We start from the raw sequence: 21,912 nt of genomic DNA, 5'->3' as shown, positions 1-21,912 counted from the left end.
CTGCCTGCTTTTTCCAAGTGGAATGACTAGCTGGGATTGTGGTTTGGTTTCGAAAATATGTGTTTAAAAGAATCTATGTCTGGGAAAGGAAACACCAGAGTGAGAGGAGGCTCTCCTCAGTTACTCAAGAATGGGCTGACTTTGCATAGAATCATGAAACTGAAGAGTTGGAAGGGACCCTGGGGGTCATCTAGTCCAACCCCCTACAATGTGAGTAGAGAAAGGAGGGGGAGTTGATCCTCTCACAATAGAAACAAAGCAAACAAAAGACTGGTGGTGAAAGCTTCTCCCTCCCCCTGAGCCTAAGGGGTGGCTGGGGGAATCTGAAAGTCTGAAAAATCACTCCAAAAGCTCAAAAAATCTCTGCAAAATACTTTCACAACTCTGGGATTTATTCCTGCTCTGGGCCATCGTAACATTATGCTGGGAAATAACTGTGGAATACCAGTTGATCCTGGTATTCCCATGAGTGTGAGAAACTGCAAAAGGAAAACAGCTGACTGTCTGAATTAAAAGGGGGGGCTTGATGCACTCTCTAACCCGAAAACCAAACAACCAACCAGCAGAATTTAAAACTGAAATATGTGTGTTTGCAAAGCATTGGAAATATAGGTTACTAGACCTTTAAAATGTCCCAGCATTCAGCATTTCTAATTTGCTCCCCTGCCTGTACCCGTCTTGGAATGAATAGAGCACAACCTTAAGTAAGTTTAAACACTTTACTTACAGTAATGAGAGGTCTCACTCATGCATCATTCAGTGCTGCAGAAAAAACAACAGAGGCAAGGGATTATTGGTCACAAAATACAAAGTTGGTCTCAAACATGAGATCTGAATCTGAAGCCTCAGCCTCAGACGTCTGCTCAGTTACATGGTTCAAAAACGAACTTCCATTTTTTAACTTAGTATTAGTGTGAGTCCTGTTGGCAAAATTGTCACGCTCACTTCTGTAGGATTTTGGGAATAGGTAGGGATTCTTCCACTTCACATCAAAGCGTGTATGCATAGTAAGATTTGCTGCCTGTTTAAATTGCAATTTTACTGTCTGAAACAGCATTTATGTATTCTGCCACTTTCATTTCGTATAATAAATGAAGCTTTCTTTGTTAATCTGTCTCTCAGGAATCTTAATGTATAGCTATTTGTTTACCTCTAAAAATTACTGGGTCTAGCAGTTAAGAGATCATTAGGATCGCCAGACCAGAACAAAAAGTATCGGGTGCCAGGAGTTTTATTTAGGAAGGAATGGAGGCAAACACATATTCATAAGCGGACACACGTTATAACTCTAGTGATAGATCCCAGACCTCTCATTAGTGTGTGTGTGCATACACATGAATGCTTGGCATGCATGCGAGTTCAGACACATACTCTAACATATAAGGCTACCGATAGCTACCAGCCATGATGGCTCGGCTCTGCATTCACAGTTGGATGCAGCAATGTTGCTGGAAACCATAGGAGGTGAGAGGGCATCTGGTTGTCCACTGAGAGGACAGGATGCTGCACTAATTGGGCCATTGATTCAGCAGGCTCTTTTGATGTTTTTTTATGGAATTCAAAATGACACTTGTTGAGTTTTTTTCGAGGAATCTGTGTGGGTAAGATTTCTTTCTGGCCTGCTCTTGATACCATGTCTGCTTTCAAAGGAAAAAGTTAGAAATTCCTCATTGTTGTGAGGCTATTGGGGCATTATTTCCCTCCGCTAGGGGACCAGAGGGGGGAGGATGATTTGGCAATTAAAGTAATGGAGCCTGACCTTCCGGACCACAATGTGTTGCTTTAAGACCAAATATTCACCCCATCGGCTACGCTAACAAAGATTTTGAGGTAGTTTACGAGGCAGCCCACGAGCTCAGCTCAGGAAGCAAAGGAAATCCAGAAATGGCCACTTGGTGATCTTTTTTTCCTAATCTCTGGGTTCTGAGTTTTGATGCCAAGACAAAGGAACAAATTGTATCCAAAGATGTTTGACCACAATAGGGTTGAAGTCAGAGGGATGTGAAAGAGGGACACTGAGGCAAGAGGTCAGGATTCGCTTAGATACACCCATGCTTCCCTGGTGCTCTCTTTCATAGGCTCATAGAGTTTCAGGCTTGGAAGGGACCAATCCCCTGCAAAGCAGAAATCAAAGCTAAAGATTCCCTTGCAGGTGGCCACCCAACCTCTGCTTAGAAACCTCTAATGAAGGAAGGTCTACCACTTTCCAAGAGAATTCGTTCTACTGTCCAACAGCACTAACCATCAGAATGTCCTTTCTAAGGTTTAGTCAGAATTTCCTTTCTTGTCATTCAAATCCATTGGTTCAGATCCTCACCTCTGGAGCAGCAGAAAACAGGCTTCCTCCATATTCAATGTGGCAGCTCTTCAGATACTTGTGCTTCCTTTCAGTCTTCCTCCTCTTCTCCTCTTCAGGACTCAGCTGGAGCAAGTGGCAATCAGGTTTTCTATGGATTGCCTTTCACCCCCAATTTAAAACTAAAGAGCAGATTTTCCCTGGGAAAGGAGTGAGGCAAGGAGAAAACTGCTTGGACTTGAAAACATGGGTGAAACAGAAAGCTGCTTGAACCTGTGCTTTCTAGGCATAGGACAAGTGAAGGTGTGGACAAGCCCCCAGTTTCCTCTTCTCCATGCCAATGTCTCCCTATTTATTTGAGGAAAGCTTGGCAAGGAAACCTTCTATGTCTCCATGATCTATTAATTGCAGCCCTTTTTCATCCTTGGGTTCATCCTGACAAACTGCCACAACTTCAATCAACCACTCTGGAACATAGAATTTCTCCTACATATCTCATTTCTCAATCTTAAGTGCTATGTTCCCATCTCTGAAATAGACAGATGCTTTTGGAAAGTCTTAATCCCTTGATTACATTTTAATATATTTTTCATCTTTGCTGGAAGCTGCACAGAGTGGCTTGGGAAACCCAGCCAGATGGGTGGGGTACAAATAATTTTTATTATTATTATTATTATTATTATTATTAATGATCATGGAATTGTGGAGTTGCAAGGGTCTAGTCCAACCCTCTGCAATGCAGGAATCTTTTTGCTGAATGTGAGACTCAAACTCATGACCCTGAGAGATTAAGAGTCCTATGCTCTAACAACTGAGCTATCCTTGAGGGTCAGCATTGTGAGGCATTCCTCTCACCCAGACAACAAAGGGGCATGGAGAGAAATCAGGACTCTCGGGTTTCTTGGGGACATCCACTTATTCTGCCACTTCTCTGTGATTTCCAGGTGCTTGTTATCTATTTTGCAAGGCATTGGACTAGATGACCTATGTGGTCCCTTCTAGTTCTACAATTCTATGATACTATCATTTAGCTCCTGCCACACATTAGGAGTGCATACTGGTAAGTACTGCCAGAAAAATCCCACTGGTTATTGCTATTAGAAATATCAGATGCTTTAACTCAAATTAAAGTCAGGTCGAATATCTCAAATGCAAAACAAAAAAACAACAACCCCACAGATGGAAAGAGGTCCCTTCGACTTGTTGGTGTGGGGTGGGTGAAATAAATAGGAGTGGGGAGCCATTGCAAACCCTGTGAATGCTCCCGCATTGGAGGCAAAGCTGAACTTGAGAACTTTGAAGTCATAATTGGGTTGGGCTAATGCAAAGCGTGAAGACCACTGGGGGTGGGGAGCAGGCTGTAGTAGTCATAGCCAAAGCACAAACATATGTTTCTCTTCCCTCTCCCCTCCCCCTCTACATATCGAGAGCTTATACACATTGCATGAGCATACACTTCGGAAATGCTAGTGGGGCGGCATTTAGAGGGCTATTCACATAAAAAGCTGAAACCCTGCAGTAGAATCATAGAACAACAGTAGATGGGTGCATGTTCAGAACCAGCAAAACTCTTCTGATGTGTTGATGCAAAGATCCCAGATTCAATAATATTTTTAAAAAAGCAATAAGGAGTAAGTCCTTTGAAGGGAATGCTTCTGTCTTCCTTACAGATGCTCTCCTCTCAAGACCCTCATTTTCCTCGACAGAATTCTCCCACTCCCTGTAACCATGGGAGTGGGACACAGCTACAGCATCCCTGAATTCTCATTCACAGCTCACATATGAACATAAGAAGAACCCTGCTGCATCAGGTTAATGTCCCATCTACTCCAGTATCCTGTTCTCACAGTGGCCAACCAAAAAGGAAACCAGCAAGCAGGACTGGAACACAAGAGTGCTTTCCTTTCCTGTGGTTTCTGGCAACTGGTATTTGGAAGTATTGCTGCCTTGAACTGTGAGAGTGAAGCTTAGCTGTCCTGGCTCATAGCCATCAATACCATTGTCCTCCTCCATGATTGTTTTCCTCAATCCTCTTTTTAAGCCATCCAAGTTGGTGGCTGCCACTGCTTCCTGTGGGAGGGAGTTCCATAGCTTAACTAAGAAGTCCTTCCTTTTATCTGTCCTGAACCTTCCAACATTCAGCTTCATTGAACACCCACAAGTTCTAGTGTTATTAGAGAGCCTCTATTACCTTTTTTCAGGTCATCCACCTTTGCCTCAAGGGAACAGACCAATCTTTGGAGAAGCAGGACCTCACTGCACCTCACTGGCATACCCTTCAGGCAGCTTTCTTTTCCAGAGGTAGGAGCAGGAGAGGGAGTGGGTGGGATGGATGCCCTGAAAGTGGGAGGAGAACAAAACCCCTCAACAGTCCACAGAATATCTCAGAAAACTTGGAAGCTGCCTTACCTTGAATCAGACCTATTAGTCCAGCTAGCTCAGTACTGACTGGCAATGGCTCTCTGGTTTTTCAGGCAGAGCTGTCTCTTAGACCCACCTGGAGATGCCATGTGATTGTCCCTGAGATTTTCTGCATGCAAAGCAGATGGTCTTCCATAAACATTACAAATCAGTGAGATATTTCAGGCTACAAACCCAATGATGCAGGGTGACATTTCAGACTAGAAAGCCCATGATGCTGGGAAAGAATTCAGATTGCAAACCCCATGGTGCAAGGAGCGATTTTAGACTATGCACCCATTATGCAAGGAGAACTTTCACACAACAAACCCCATAATGCAGGGAGAGATTCTAGACTGCAAACTCCCCAACGCAGGGCAGGATTTCAGAGTACGCACCCAATGATACAGGGAGAGACTTCAGACAATGAACACCATGATGAATGGAAATATTTCCATGATGCAGTGTTTTCGCAAAGCAAAAGGACTCATTACTGGAAACGTCCAGCCCCTAGCAATTGTAAAGAAATAAGATAGGAAAAGGAAGTTTTCTCCCATAAGGTTTGTAGCATTACAGATTTGGGTCCAGTTGCCTCAAAGTTTCCAAAGATCATTTCCACATTTTCCCAAGGAGTCATTTAGTTAAAGGTTGTCTTCAATACTTCATAAAATTACATTTGTTTTGCTTCTATAATATAACATAGGAATAAAGGAAGCTGCCTTATAATGATCATTGGCCCATCTTGCTCAGTACTGTCCACAGTGACTGGCAACACCCTCTCTAGGGTCTCTGGTGGGGGTCTCTGTCATTGTGAATTGAACCTAGGACCTTCTATTCCAACCTTTCTGCAAAGCGGGCTCATGTGTCACCAATATGTTCCATACATACCTACCAAAGACAAGGAACACTGGGATCTTCAATGTATCTGTAAAACCTCAATGAGCTCAGCTCCACTCATCCTGGACATAGACCCTAGAAATGTGATGTTGGTGGTTCAGTTCCCAGTATCTATCTATCTATCTATCTATCTATCTATCTATCTATCTATCTATCTAGAAATGGGCATACAAAGATGCTGAATGTTGAAAGATTCAGGGCAAATCAAAGAATGAACTTCTTAGTTAAACTATGGAACTCACTCCTGCAGGAGGTGGTGATGGCAATCAACTTGGATGGCTTTAAAAGAGGACAGGACAAATTCACGGAGGAGGAAAATAATATTCATGGCTACCAGTCACTATAGCTGTGCTCTGCCCTCCACGGTTGGAGGTAGCAATACTTCGGAATGCCTGTTTCTGGAAGCCACAGGACGGGAGCGGGTCCTTGTGCTCATGTTCTGCTTGCAGGTTCCCACGGATCAAGTATAGATCAGTTTCTGATGTTGGTGACACATTCAGAACACACTGGGATGTGTCAAGTGGTAGATCCCCAAGAGAGCCAGGATAAAATAATGTCATGCAAAAAACGGCTCTTTCGTAGCTGTGCTTGCCAAGGAGCCCTGCAGTTGGAAACCTTGAAGGAAATTGTTGGCATGTTTTTTGATCCCAGATCAGAGTCCAGGAGGTGACCCGCCTATGTTTGGGACTCTGCAGAATATCTGGAAAGGACAGCATGATGTTCAGAGGCACTAAAAGTAGACAAACAAACCACCAATTTCTCCAGATTTATTATTGATTGTAGCTGTAGTGGAACATCCCCATCTCCTCAAGAGAAAACTGGTGGGCAAAACTGCATAGTTTTGTTTTTATAAGGAAAGGAGAGAACATTACCGATGGAGGCTGCTTCTGAACTCCATCAAGATTTGTGGCTTTGGGAACCATCCCAAAACCAAGAAATTGGAGATGGACTTCTTGCTTTGAGCTGTTCAGGGTCATTCAGGGCCATTGGTCTGCTCCTCCAAGCTGTGCAAGTATTTGGTGGTTTCTAGGAGATGGGCTCAGATTCAAACTCCTCATCTTGACATTTAAGAGAGTCTTATTCTACCTCCCTCTCTCCCTCCCTCCCTCCCTCCCTCCCTCTCCCTCTCTCTCTCTCACACACACACACACACATACACATACACACACATCTTTTGTTCCCTGAAACTGTTCGTGCCCAGGTCTGAGAGGTAAGTAAAGTGAGCAAAGTAACTCATTTCTTATCATGTGAGCACACCATGCTACCTTTATTTATGTACAGTATATATAGTTCATTTTCTAGATGACACATCCTGTGGACAAAGCTTCCTCTATAATATGATGCAAGTGGAATTAAAATATCTGATTAATGCATTTATGTAAAGAAAATGAGAGGGAATTAAAATGTAAGAGCATAAGAAGAACCTTCAAGCACAAGGGTGCTCTCCCCTCCCGTGGTTTCCAGCAACTGGCATTAAGAAGCCTGAATACCTTCAACTGTGGACAGCAGATCATATCCATCCTGGCTAGTAGCCACCAATAGCCCTCTCCTCCTCCATGAATCAGTCTAATCCTCTTTTAAGGCCATCCAAATTGGTGGCCATCATAGCTACATGACTATGTGCTACATGAAGGACTTTCTTTCATGTGTCCTGAATCTTCAAATATTCAGTTCCCACAAGTTCTAGAGTTACGAGAGAGTGGGAAAACTTTCCTCTGTCCACTTTCTTCCATGCCACGCATAGTTGTATAATCTTCTATCATGTTGCCTCTCAGTTGCCTTTTCTCCAGATTGAAAAGTCCCAAATGCTGCAATCTTTCCTCATCAGGGAGCTGTTTCATCCCCTTTTTCATTTGAGTTGCCTTTTTTTGTGAACTTTTTCCAAACTCTGCAATCTCCTTTTTCAGGTGAGGCTACCAGAACTGTACATGCTACTTCAAATGTGGCAGCACTGTGGGTTTGTATAAGGACATTATGATATGGGCAGCTTTATTTTCAATTCGTTTCTTAATGATCCCTACCATGGGATTTGCCTTTTTCACAGCTACCACACACTTCACCAAGCTATCTACCACCAGCCCAAGGTCTCGCTCCTGGTCCGTCACCTCCAGTTCAGACCCCATGAGGGTATATGCGAATTTAAGATCTTTTTGGTCTGACATGCATCAGTTTACACCAAAATGCATTTTGCATTTTACCACCCATTCTTTCCCTTTTGAAGCTCATCGCCATCTCTTATTGTTTTCATAGAATCATAGACTTCCCAGTTTGGAAGGGATTCCTAAGGGCCATTTAGACCATCTAGTCCAATCCCCTGCACTGCTGGGACCACGTCATAATAGAATTGTAGAGTTGGAAGGATCCCAAAGGGTGATCTAGTCCAGCCTCCTGCAATGCAGAGTTTTAATGACCCTGAACAATTTAGCATCATCAGCAAACTGCTCCTGACCCCCATTTTTGATGGAGTAGAGAGTTATATTTTTGACATTTCAAAGGAATCAGAGTCTTTTTCCCCATTGCCCAGTTTCTTGCTGTATTCCAGAAGGCTTCATTCTACACACAGACACTTCCACAGATAAGGTGTCTTAATAATGGAGATCAACAGCTCTTTTAAAAGGCCAGCTTAATTGGTTGCAAACTCCCCAAGCGCCCACCTCAGCTATTTTCTCCAGCACACAGAGAGACGGAGAATGGCTCACATTAACTGTTGAGATTGCTTTGTGTGCATAGGCATCAGTCCCGCTGGCCACAGAGCTCATAAAGGGACTTCAATTCCCACTGCTGTTCAGGGTGGAACTCCCTGCCTGATGATATGCCTCCCCGGCATCCAAAGAAAGATGTATTTCCACAGTTTTGATTGAATTTTTGTTAATGTTATTTGTTGTGACAGCAGTGCATGTGAAAAGGATCTAGTGCTCTTATGAAACCACATACTTCACATGTATTAATGGTGTGATGCAGCAGCAAAAAAAGGCTAATGCAATTCTCAGCTGCATCAACAGAAGTTCAGCACCTGGATCGAGGAACATCATAGTACCACTATTCTGCCTTGGTCATACGTACCTGGAGTCCTGTGTCCAGTTCTGGGAACCATGGTTGAAGAAGGATATGGACAAGCTGGAACATGTGCAGAGCAAGGGTGACCAAGTACGTTTCTGAGCACAATCCAAAGTGTTGGTGCAGACCTTTAAAGCCCAAATGGCCTCGGTCCTGTATACCTGAAGGAGTGTCTCCACCCCCATCGTTCTGCCCAGACACTGAGATCCAGCGCCGAGGGCCTTCTGGCAGTTCCCTCATTGTGAGAAGTGAGGTTACAGGGAACCAGACAGAGGGCCTTCTCGGTAGTGGCGCCCACCCTGTGGAACGACCTCCCTTCAGATGTGAAGGAAATAAGCAGCTATCCTATCTTTAAAATACATCTGAAGGCAGCCTGTTTAGGGAAATTTTTAATATTTAATGCTGTTTTGTTTTTAACACTTGATTGGGAGCCGCCCAGAGTGGCCAGGGAAACTCAGCCAGATGGGCAGGGTATAAATAATTTATTTATTTATTTATTTATTTATTTATTATTATTATTATTATATGATCAGGGATCTGAAAATGAACCTTGTGAAGGCTGGTTGAGAGAGCTTGGGATGTTGAGCTTGGAGAAGAGGAGACCAAGAGGTGACATGAGAACCATCTTTAGATATCTGAAGAGCTGTCACATGGAAGATGTATGGGAGGAAATTAAATATATGAGTCCGTGTGGACCCACATGTCCGTGTGTAAGTAAATAACAAAAGTGCCTGGATTTTGCACAGTTGTTGTTGGAATCTGACTGTCTCAAGAAACAATGGAGGTTCCAATTGGGGAGTGTAGCCAAACCACTGCATTAGCAGCACCAAAGTGACTCTCTGGGGTGCAAGCCTGGGCAGTATGTATGGAAGTCCTCGGCTGTCCAGACAACAAGACCTTCCTCTCAGCCCCTCTGATGTGGTCCAGAGGAAAACAGAGCAATATGTTTGGCACCAGCTTGGCTGCAGAAGTTACCCAAGGGAGACATACAAGGCGCCATCCCATCATCTTAGGGATTCTACTCCAGACTTGTGTAGGGTTTACTCCTTAGCCCTTTCTTCTCCCAAGGTAAGCAACAAGGCAGTGGAGGTTTAGGATCAGAGTTTTCCTTCTATACTGTATGGGCTTCCTTCCCAGGTTGATGAGCCCAGTCAGCCCCTCACTTCTCTACACCATGTGCAGAAACTGTCTTCCTGACCGTTTGACCCACTATTGGTCTCATCTGCACAATCTGCCAGAGCCTGTCTCTGCATGCAGAGGAAGTCCCTAACTCATCAAGGATTTGAGACCCATTGGCTACCTGGTTTAGCAGGTCAGTCGAAGCTGCTGTCACTTGCTGACAGCTTTTGGGAGCCACAGGTGAGAGCTGAGTGCAGGGTGGGGACCAAAGGTGAATAAACTACCCTAGAAGGAGCATGACATGTCCGACATCAGTAGTACTCTCCCTCCCCTAACACCCTATACACCCCAGTAAAGCACTCCAGTAGCACAAAAATAAGCAACACTGTGAAGCATTGGGAATATAACTGGTTAGACTTGTTTTTAATCTCCTCCTTCTACCCCTTTTGTGAGGAACAGATCACACACTGCTAAATAAGTTTAAAATGCTTACAGATTCAAGGTCTGATACATGTGTTGTTCCATGCAGTCGCAAGGAGAAACACAGGCAAAATATTCTTGGGTAGAAAGTACAGAATATAGTTCTAAAACCTGTGCTGTGAGCTCAGGAATAAGCTTACACAAGTCATCCTTCATTGGTTACAAGATGATGAGGGGGGGGGGGAGTAGAAAGGCTTCACTTCCTCCCTCTCCAAGGAGGGGGATGCATGACCTAGCAGTGTCTATCTACCAATATAGTCCTCAGGTCCTTTACCCCTTCATGCACCAACTAGCTGCAGGATGAAGCAAGCTTGTTTCTTGCTGTTACAGAAGGCAAGACCTGAACCAATGGATTCTAATGACAAGAAAGGAGATTCCTAGTGAACATTAGGAATTTTGTTATGAGGGTGAGAGCTGTTTGACAGTAGAACGGACTCCCTCAGAAGGTGGTGGACTCTCTCTAGTTGGAGGTTTTAAAGCAGAAGTTAGATGGCCATCTGTCAGGGATTGTTGAGCTGTGATTCCTGCACTGCAAGGGGCTGGTCTAGATGACCCTCGGGGTCCCTTGAAACTGTACAATTCTGTGAGTCTATAACCCAACATGAATCCTAATTGCCTCAAGAGGGGCCCGCAAATAGAAGGGAAACCCAAAAGGAGGCCATGGAAGTCTGAGTCTTCCACTTATTAGTCTCATTACACACGCAGGTGAGGTCATGTTCCATTTTCTCCCATACCTCCTGTGATCTCCACTAATTAATTGCCTTCTCCCTCCCCCTTCCCTGACAAATCCTTTTCTTCTGCCTTAATTGGAACAAAGACATCTGGCAAAGATTTGCTCATGGCGGTCTTCATCTCTAAGCTATAGACACATTCTGATTGTTTGGGGAGTTAAAAAGGGGAAACTCCCCTGAATACAGATTCTGTGGGATCTCTCCAAAGCTGTTGAATGGTCACATGATCCCTGAATCTCTGATGCTGCCGCTACATGTGCCAAACTGAGAAGCTGGACCTATGGCTATCGGGGTTTCAGGATTGCTATTGGACTCCCACTTGGCTCTCAAAATCATAGAATTACAGAGTTGGAACGTACACCTTGGGGTCATCCAGTCTAACCCCATACAATGCAGGAATAACAGCTGAAGAATCACTGTCATGTGGCCATCCAACCTCTGTTGGAAAACCTCCAATGAATAATAGAATTGTAGGCTTCTGCATAAGTCCCCTACGCTAAAAATTCCAGCTCGATTGCATGAATTCCCTTTTTTTTTTTATCAGCAGTTCTCCACCCCCACCAGTCTTTTAATTTGGCCCCTATTTCAGCTTCTCTTTAATACCACCAGGAAAGCTGTCAGTGCCTGACACATTTACTATGCTTCCCCCCTTTTTTTCAGGGTGCATCTAGGGTTATGTAGATTTATGGTAAAATATTCATGAATCTTCCTTCCACATTCATTTTTATTTATTTCCAAATGTAAAGCCTTTGTTCCCTGCTCAGTCCATAAACCTGACAGCATGTTGCCAACTTCTGATTGAATGTTTTAATATCTCTTCTTATTCCCTCTACCAATGGGTTCCTCGCTCTTTCCTCTGACACTGGAAACAAATGACAGTTTTTAAAAGAGAGTTGAGCATGGCACACTAGAGGCGTCTGTCCTCTTCCTCAGAGCCACTCATGTCCTTTATTACGTTACCAACTCTTCTGATCAAATCAACATCACGAAAACATATAAAATATATGCTCATTGATGACTCTCCCTTTGAGTGGCATGGAAGAGGTCTTCTCAGACTCCCAAATTTCCACACTGGTGGCCCATCTAATCCAACATCCTGTTCTCACAGTGGCCAACCAGGTGCCCATTATGGGAAGCCCACAAAAGCCCTCTCCCCTCCTGTGATTTCCAGCATCCAGAAGCATGGCTGCCTCTTACTATAGAGGCAGAGCCAAACCAACATGGCTAGCAGCCATTGACAGCCTACTCCATGAATTTGCTCCATCTTCTTTTAAAGCCATTCAAATTGGTGACCATCACTGCCTCCTAGGTGAATAAATTCCATAGTTGTAAGTATTTACTGCATGGAGAAGGATTCCCTTACCCTGGTTTCTCCTAAGCTCTAGTCTGACACTCTAACCAGTACACCACACTGTGAAATCAACAGCAGCCAAAGTGGTTCTTGCTTCAACTGCTGGAGAGCTCACCTTGACAGCTCCATTGCTCATTGATGACCCTCCCTTTGAGTGGCATGGAAGAGGTCTTCTCCAACTCCCAAATTTCCACACTTTTGTGACTAGCAAGGGTCAAATTCCAGGGTTCAGCAAGATCAGGGCCAGGATAAGGGAGGTGCTTCACACTGGTGGGTGGAGGGGAGGCAGTAAAGGTGTCAGAAGCCTAGATGGGGGAGGAGCCATCCATCTCAGGAAGGGCATTCGGGAGACAAGAGAAGGAAGGAGAGAAGGAGAAAGATGGCAGGAGGGAATGGTAGACACAGCCAATTCCAGTTACAAACTCATAGAACTGTAGAGTTGGAAGGGCTCCAAAAGTCATCTAGTCGTACCCCATGCAATGCAGAAATCACTGTTAATCAGTCTCCTCTCTCTCCGCCTTACCCTGCAGGACAGGGGTCAACTACAAGCTACAGGGAGGATGGTGCTGCATTGTAAATGGATAGATAGATAGATGATAGATACGGTAGATAGATGGTAGATAGATAGATGATAGATAGATATAGACAGATATTAAATACCCAAATGTGTGGTAGCAGGGTATTTTATCATAAAATATACAAAGCAAACCAACAATAAATAATAAAAGAAAGAAATTGTGACACACCAATACAAATCAAGGCATCCATATTTCCCTAGCTGTCATGGGTGGCGAATGCTGAGCTTTCTGAAAGAGCTGCTTGCCAGTGGAACAGACTCATTCAGAAGGTGGCAGACTCTTCTTCGGAGGCTTTTAAGCAGAGACTGGATAGCCATCTTTCAGGGATCCTTTAGCCATGTTTCCTGCACTGCAGGGGTTGGACTACATGACCTCTGTGGATACCTTCCAGTTCTACAATTCTAAGCCCAATGAGGCAGTTGGGCAGGAAGCCCATTGCAACTCCCTCTGACCTCCATTAAGCAACTGGCATTTCTGCTCGGTGCAGTTTGACATCTCCCAGATGGGACAGGGCAGTTATTTATGGTAATGAGATGCTGGTTTGATGATTGGAAACATCTTGACAGAGGGTTTGTAGGGGACAAGGGTATAAGCAATATGGATTTGGAGCACACAGTAGCTGTGAAACCTCAATCAACATGGTTCTCATCAATGACCCTACAACTCACGGACCTAAAAGGCTCTCATTTGGACCAATAACAGCTGGTTCCCACCTTGTCCATTCCTGAGGACCAAACAGGCTTTGAGAAAATCCCCATCATATATACCTTTCTCAAAGACTTAGCTAACAGCCAAGAGGAGTTAACTCAGGGTCTTATCTGCCCATGGAGCACATTTATTCAGAGGTTCAAAAGCCTTTGGTTTCCTTCATGCTTTATATCAAAGCAAGGGGTCCTTTTCAGATGTCAAAAGCATTTTATCACCTAATTGTTGGAGGGATTGCGATAAACTTGGTACATATTATCATTTACAGTGGGGATGTAAGTTGGTGCAAGATCTTTGGAATTTAATTTTGATGAAAATGATAAATATTACTAAAGAAATCATTGCTTGTTCTCCAAATTTAATACTTTTGAATATACCAATGTAGATATAGTATCAAAAGAAGTGGTCACATATATGATCTTGGCAGCTTGAACAGTCTTTGCAACCCAGTTGAAAACAGCCCTAAATCTTATACTGCATGCTTGGTACAACTCACTGTGCAACAGATCAAATTGTGGAGAAAATTATGCATAATTTCAGATTTCAACAAGGACTACTAGAACCTTCAAATGCTTACTATAGGATTTGGCATTCCTTTATTACATACACAGTGCAAGCATCATTTCCAAGACAAGCATCATCACAATCCTGACAAATCTGGAAATCTCCTTCCTGTATAGCAAGGAGTTGGGCTAGATGACCCTTTGGGTTCTTTCCATCTCTATGATTCTATGGTTTTTTACTTGCACTTCATAATATGCAATTGCACTCATTTTATGTGCCCATTTTATAGTTCTGGTCTTTTAGCTTTTAATTTGTATGCATTGTTATAACTGTCTCGTCTGTTTTATAAATGTACATTATAAAATCAAATAACAAAACTTTTTTTTTAAAGCAAGATGTTCTGCAGCAGCAAAATCATTCATTCACAAAACAGGACCACTCAAAAAAGGCAGGATTCTGAAAAAAGAATTATTGATTTCACGTATACACTGATGGGGTCTGAACTGTCAGTGACTGGCCAGGAATGAGACCTTGAGGGGGATAGTGGACTGTTCACTGAAGACATTGATCCAGTGTGTGTGACTGCCATGAAAGAGGCTGGTTCAGTGCTAGGGATTAAGAGGAAAAGAACTGAAAATATAACTGCCAGTGTCGTAATGCTGTTATACAAACCTAGGATGCATTTGGAATACTGTGTACAATTCTGGTCACATCACCTCAAAAAGGATATTGTAGAGTTGGAAAAGGTTCAGAAAAGGGCAACCAAAATGATGAAAGGGATGGAGTAATTCCCTTGGGAGGAAAGGTTGCAACATTTGGGACCTTTTAGTCTGGAGAAAAGGTGGGGAAGAGGTGACATGGTAGAAGTTTATAAAATCATGAATGCCATGCAGAAGGTAGATAAAGAAACACTTTTCTCCCTCTGTCATAAGATGGACTCATGGACATCCTAGAAATCTGAAAGTTGAAAGATTCAGGACAGGGAAAAGTTATGTCCTTCACACAGCTCATAGTTCAGCTCTGGAACTTGCTCCTGAAAGAGGTAGTGACAGCCACCAGCCTGGACAGCTTTAAAAAAAGGATAGACTACCGGTAATTCATGGAGGAGAGGACTATTGATGGCTACAAGCCACAATGGTTATGTTCTACCCTCCATATCTGGAGGTAGCCATGCTTCTGAATATCAGTTTCTGGAAACAACAGGAGGGCTGAGTGCTCTAGTACTCTAATCCTGCTTTTGGGTTTCCCATCGGTATCTGGTTGACCATTGTGAGAACAGGGTGTTGGACTAGGTGGGCCACTGGCCCAGTGAAGGAAAGGCCACCGCCTTCCAGCATCATAGACTCACAGGATTGCAGAGTTGGAAGTGTGTCCCTATGGATCATCTAGCTCAACCTCCAACAATGCATCAGATGGGAGCTAGGACTCAGGATCATCCTACAGAGCTGTCTCCATGCTGCCTACAGGGACTCTCCCCACCAGACTCTGGGGCCTAGAGGCTGCCCCCTAGCCCAAGAGCAGATTGTGAGGTGCTGAAGCAGTAAGAGAACAATAAAAGCATGCTTTTCTAAAGGACAGTGCTCATCACAAGAAGGGAATATGTTTACTCCTGCTGTGCAGAATCTCCTCCTTCCTTTAATCTTTGATCAGGAAACAAGATGATTTTAATTAAAAAGCTCTCCAGCTAATGCCTTCATTTCCTGGACTGCCTTCATTTCCAAAAGGAGGCAAAGGGGGGTAACTATTGTGTCACCATCTTGTTGAATAAATTCAAATAAATAAAGGGGACAGGTTGGGGACACACCTTAGGAAGGCAGTAGAAGGATGGCGAGTCTTGAAGCTGGGAGGAATCATAGAACTGTAGAGTTGGAAGGGACGCTAAAATGTAATCTAGCCCAACCCCATGCAATGCAATAATCACAACTAAGGGCCTCATATCCAAGATGGAACATCTTGTAATGAGACTTTCTCATTACAGAGGATGCTCTTCATCTTCAAAGCCAGGGATGAATATTAAAGCTCCCCGGTGGTGTTTGCCATTAACTACAAAGCAGATCAAGATCAAACTTTTCATTAATTGACTTAACCACGCGCCCTCCATGGCAGGTGGGAACAAATCAGCTGGTCTGGATCCAAGTGGGATGTGTTTTATATAATTCACCTGGGGGGAGATTCTTCTTCTTAGTTCTTTTCCATATTTTGGCCTCGACTCACTGCTTCAGAAAGTAGGGGAGACATGAGGATACACATGTTTAACTAAATAAATAACTGAGGGCTGAGATGAAACGGTTAAGCAGCTAAGGAAATGAATTTCAGGGACATACGTAAGGCAGGAATAACCAGTGGCACATATATAGGATGGGGGACACCTGGCTTGACAGCTGTACATGTGAAAAGGATCCAGGGATCTTAGGAGACCACAGGCTTAACATGAATTAACACTGTGAAGCATCAGGGGGGAAGCTAATGAAATTTTAGGCTGCATCAACAGAAGTCTAGTCTCCAAATCAAGGGAAGGAATAGCACCACTCTGTTCTGCTTTGGTGACACCCTGCCTGGAGTCCTGTGTCCAGTTCTGGGTACCACAATTTAAGAATGATATTGACAAGCTGGAAGGTGTGCAGAGGAGGGTGACCAAGATGATGGTCTGGAAACCAAACCTTAGGAGGAATGGTTGAGGGAGTTTGGGGTGTTTAGCATGGAGAAGAGGAGACTGAGAGGTGATCTGCTGGCTATTTCCAAATGTCTGAAGAGCCATTGCATGGAAGATGGTCGGCTGCTCAAGAGGGGAGGGCCTGAACTGATGGATTCAAATGGCCAGAAAGGAAGGACTCTCTCACCTCCCCACCCCGAGTTCAAACTTGCTAACATCTTTAATTAAATTGCTTTGGAAGTAGTTTACATTCCAAGATAAACATTTTCCAAACCAAGGTTCACAGAATCAGATTGCATTAATGCCAACCTTAGAAACAGATCTCTTTAGATGCCAAAAAGAATCAAGAAAGCTACCATCATCATCCAGAAGAGACCCATGGTTTCAGACAGGGCAAATCCCACAATAGCATATGAAAATAGCTGCTGCTTCGGAAAAGCATTTCTGACATAGCCAATAATTAACACTCCTGAAGATTGTTCCTTTTTTAAAAATTACTTTTTTATTCAAAATTAAAACAAAACATATTATCCAGAAACATATCATCCTTATTTCCCCCCTTTTTTCCTCTCTCCCCCCACAGAACCCACCCACCCCCACCCCCCGACTTCCCTCAGTTCCATTCTTTGATTTCTCTAAAAATGCTGTTTTCTGCATGTTACACAGTTGTATAGATCCTCAAACTATTTAAGTAATAATTATCAATAAAAAGTTTGTGAATGTTTATTCAAAACCAGCCAAGGAGTCCAGTTCGCTTTGTTTCATCTTCAAATACTTTGTAAAGGGTTCCCATTCATTTTTAAAGTCACAGTTATCCTTGTCCCATAGCTTGTATGTCAGTTTTGCCAGTCCTGAAGACTGTTCCAACACCAGCAGTGGAACCGATCACTCCAACTGCGGCAGCACCAATAAATTTGGCAGCCGTGCCAATGTCTCTGCTGAAAGCACTAGCTTGAAACTCCCTTAGTGTTAGTTGACTGTCTGCACCAGTAAGGAAAGTTGTGCTGTCCTCTTCAGTCCTGGCTTCTGGCCTAGACAACACCGTTGAAGAAATCGGTCTGTATAGATGTATAGATGTTCTGAACCATAGGCCCAACGGAGGACTTGTGGGAGTCACTGAGTGCAGGTATACCAAAGATGGATGTCCCAAACACCAGTGATCAGTTCTAGTGCTTTACTACAGAAAGGTGCAGACTTACAGTACAGCCTGCCAGGTCTCCTAGCCATTACACATGTATGATGGACACCGCAGCAAGGCTTGTCCGTGCCCAAGCTACTGTGGATACATTATTTATACACAAAGCTGCATAAATCACTTTATCTATGAGTTCCCATCGCTTCATCTGGCCAGATGACGGCATAGGTGGCAAATACTCAAAGCTTAGAGATAGCTCCCCTTTCTGGGCTCAGAGCCCAGCACCCCAAACCCCGCAGATAAGGATAACATCAAAGCAAGCCAATTAACTTATATCAAAGCAAGAGAGTACAAACATATATGAGCTCATTGCTACAACAACTACCAATTAATTGTGGGGTTATCTTGAGTACCAAGATGGCGTTAGCAAAGCTTCCGGAACAGATCACCTTTGGTTCAACACAATAGAATTCTTGATCCAGTACACATCAAAGAGAAGGACCCAGTGGCAAGCTTGACACAGGCAAACATGAATTCGGGCAAGCGGGCAGAGCAATGGGGGGCTACATAGTCTGGGAGGACCCAAGGCTGAACCATCTCGCTTGCAGCAGGGGAGGAGAAAGGAAAGTTTTAGGAGTCTGGCCAGCTGTGATCTCAGAGTGGGAGGGCTGAGATGTCCAATGGAGATGGATGCCAGTGGGGGTGGTGGGGGTGGATGGATCTACCTCAGAAAGGCTTCTGAGGTAAGCCATTTGACAGTGTAACAAACTCCCTCGGAAGGCGGTGGCCCCCCTTCACTGGAGGTTTTCAAACAGTGCTCAGATGGCCATTTGCAAAAGGTTTCTTTAGCTGTGGTTGCTGCATTGCAGAGGGTTGGGATTGATGACCTTTGGAGTACCCTCAAACTCTACAATTCTGTGATTCTATTCAGGAGGAGATTCACTGGGTAATCTCTGTCCACCTGTCAGCACACTGTAAATGAATCAAGCTGTAGTTAGACGAATAGCGGGGAATTTCTCCTCCAGTGAAACATGCTTGGATGGCACAGAAGGCCACTTTGCACTGGCTCATGCACTTGGTGTCTGCATTTCAGTGATGTTTGGACTCTGAGCTCTCATGTTGCCTCATCTGAACTTAGCTTTGTGCTAAGCAGAATCGGAACCCCTTCGACTTTTTGGCATCTTTACTCTGGAAACCACTGGCTCAGCCTCCACAAGACATGCCAGCTTATGAAAAAGTATTTGGTCTTGGCAGAAACTCAGAAGCTTCAAGAGCTGTCACCTTCGGGGGGGGGGGCAAGGAGAGAGAGAAGGAAGTTAACATAAAGAATCATAGAACTGTGCAGTTGAAAGGACCCTGATAGTCATATACCCCAACCCTTTGCAATGCAGTAATCTTCACTAAAGCATCCATGACAGGTGGCCATCCAGCCTCTTCTTTAAAACCTCCAAGGAAGGAAAGTCCACCACCTCCCTAGGGAGATGTTCCATTGTTGAACAGCTCTTACGCCCAAAAAGTTATTCCTAATGTTTAGTTAGAACCTCTTTTCTTGAAATTTGAATCCACAGGTTCAGGTCCTAGCCTCTGGAGCAGGGGAAAACAAACTTGCTCCATTCTCCATGCCACAGCCCTTTACATATCTGAAGATGGCTTTCATATCTCCTCTCCTTTTCTAGGCTAAATGTCCCCAACTCCCTCAACTATCCCTCATAAGGCTTGGTTTCCCGACCTGTGATCATCTTGGTTGCCCTCCTCTGCACACATTCCAGCTTGTCAATATCCTTCCTAAATTGTAGCACCCAGAACTGGAGACAGGACTCTAGGTAGGGCCTGACCAAGGCAGAAAAGAGTGGTACTATTGTTTTCCTTAATCAGGACACTAACTACTGTTGATGCACTTAGAACAGCATTAGCTTTTTTGCTGCTGCATCACACTGTTGACTCATATGAAAGTTGTGGTCTACTTAGACCCCTAGATTCTTTTCACAATTACTACTGGCAAGCCAGCTGTCCCCCATCTTACATTTGTGCAACTGGTTCTTCCTGCCAAAGTGTCGAACCTGACATTTGTCCCTATTGAAATTCATTAAGTCAGTTTTCTCACAGCTCTCCAATCCTTTGAGGTCATCTTGAATCCTGATTCTGTCTTCAGTGGCACTGGCTACCCCTCCCAGTTGGCATCATCAGCAAATTTTATGTTCTTATCTTTCCTATACCACTGCAAAGTGATGAGCAACCATATTGCCCACCCCCCAAAAACCTAGCATGCAGAATTGCATATTTAAATATCATCTCCCACCCCCTTTAAGCTTGTTAAATGCAGAAGAGGAGGGTGTCTGTTCTCACATTCTTCCTGGGAAGAGGAACCAATAGAACGACTCCTGGCCACTACCTGTAAGAACATAAGAAGAGCCTGCTGAATCAGGTCAATGGCCCATCTACACCAGCATTCACTAGATGCTTGCAGGAAACCAGCAGGAAGCATTCAAGCAGAATAACATAACATAAGCAGAACCCTGCTGGGTGAGACCAGTGGCACATCCTACCCAGCATCCTATCCACACCAGATGCCTCAATGGGAAACCCGCAAACAGGAACACAAGATCACCCTCCCCTGCTGCAGTTCCCAGCAACTGGTACTGATGATGTACCCAGGGCTCCAAACATCCCAAGGAAGCATCTGAACCACGCCTGTCCTAATGGTTTCTCCAGAGACACAGAAACGGATATTTCTCATTTATAAGGGGAGGTGGTGCAGCTCTGCAGACATTAACTAGGGATGAGCAAATACCTTTTGGTTGTTTAAGACTTCAGTGGAAATCAGGATCCAAAAAGGAAAGCATAATTGCACGTTAACTGCATTTATGAGTGGGTTTTTTTGCAGGGGAGGGAAGTGTTTTTTATAGAATGTTATCCATATAACCCAGATAATAAAACAGAACTTTGGGACATATACATTTAAAAACTCAACTGAAGCAAACCAAGGCTTGTATGGGATGTTGCATTCACCAGAATAAATGGTAAAGCAGGTTATCTGAATATTTGTGATGAGATGCAGACAGGTAAGTGGAGAGTGCCATCACAAGAAATGAGAGGGCAAGAGGTGTGGTGCACACAACCAACCGAAAAGATATACAGAAACATAAACCCAGTGTTTTTTTTCTGGGGAGATGCAGGGGTATGCATACCCCTAAACATTTTGTGAATCTAAGTTTGGCCTCATTGTGGGGGAGTACCGTATTTTTCGCCCTATAGGACGCACTTTCCCCCCTCCAAAAATGAAGGGGAAATGTGTGTGTGTCCTATGGGGCGAATGCAGGCTTTTACTGAAGCCTGGAGAGCGAGAGGGGTCAGTGCGCACCGACCCCTCTCGCTCTCCAGGCTTCAGGAAGCTCTGCGCAACCCTTGGGAGACCGGCGTGACTTCGCGCTGGTCTCCCAAGGGTTGCGCAGAGCTGCCTGAATTCCCGGGCTTCGCGCAGCTCTGCGCAACCTAGGGAGCCCGGCGCGAAGTCGTGCCAGTCTCCCAAGGGTTGCGCAGAGCTGCCTGCATTACGAAGCCTGGGGCGCGCTGAAGAGCGTGCCCGGGCTTCGCGCAGCTCTCCGCAAGCCTGGGGAGACTGGTGCGACTTTCCGCCGGGCTCCCTAGGCTTGCGGATAGCTGGCTGTTCTGGGAGCTGGGGTCGGGGGAAGCTCGAGCTTCCCCCGCGCCAGCCCCGCGCCTGGGGGGGAAATTAATTATTTTTTCTTTATTTCCCCCCACCCCCAAAAAACTAGGTGCGTCCTATGGGGCGGTGCCCCCTATGGGGTGAAAAATATGGTATGTAAATATGAGTAGGAAAATGAGAGTACCCCTAAACATTTTTTTAAGAAAAAAAGCACTGCATAAACCTATACCTGAAGTACAAAGAGCACCAAGAATAAAAAGACTGTATGTTACATCAAGAAAAGTTTCCAACTAATTCGATTTTAAAGGTAAAGGTATCCCTGACTGTTAGGTCCAGTTG

At 44.3% G+C, this 21,912-nt stretch overlaps 1 protein-coding gene and 1 long non-coding RNA gene across 2 annotated transcripts in view; both read right to left on the bottom strand.

The window, feature by feature from the left end:
• LOC310669788 overlaps positions 1–21,912 on the bottom strand; it is a 546,967-nt gene that overhangs the window by 179,047 nt on the left and 346,008 nt on the right. The window lies entirely within an intron of this gene.
• Positions 17,098–18,437, bottom strand: LOC310669911 (ATP synthase F(0) complex subunit C3, mitochondrial-like; the record flags this gene model as incomplete). The annotated part of the gene is made up of 3 exons (XM_083424375.1): positions 17,098–17,240; positions 17,618–17,829; positions 18,370–18,437. The coding sequence occupies 3 exons, from the start codon at positions 18,435–18,437 to the stop codon at positions 17,098–17,100; spliced, it is 423 nt and encodes a 140-aa protein (XP_083280501.1).

The sequence above is a fragment of the Podarcis tiliguerta genome (assembly GCF_965153285.1).
Source record: "Podarcis tiliguerta genome assembly, chromosome: Z".
Lineage (NCBI taxonomy): Eukaryota > Metazoa > Chordata > Lepidosauria > Squamata > Lacertidae > Podarcis > Podarcis tiliguerta.
Note: the sequence above shows the minus strand (reverse complement) of the source record. Positions and strands in the feature narration are given on the sequence as shown.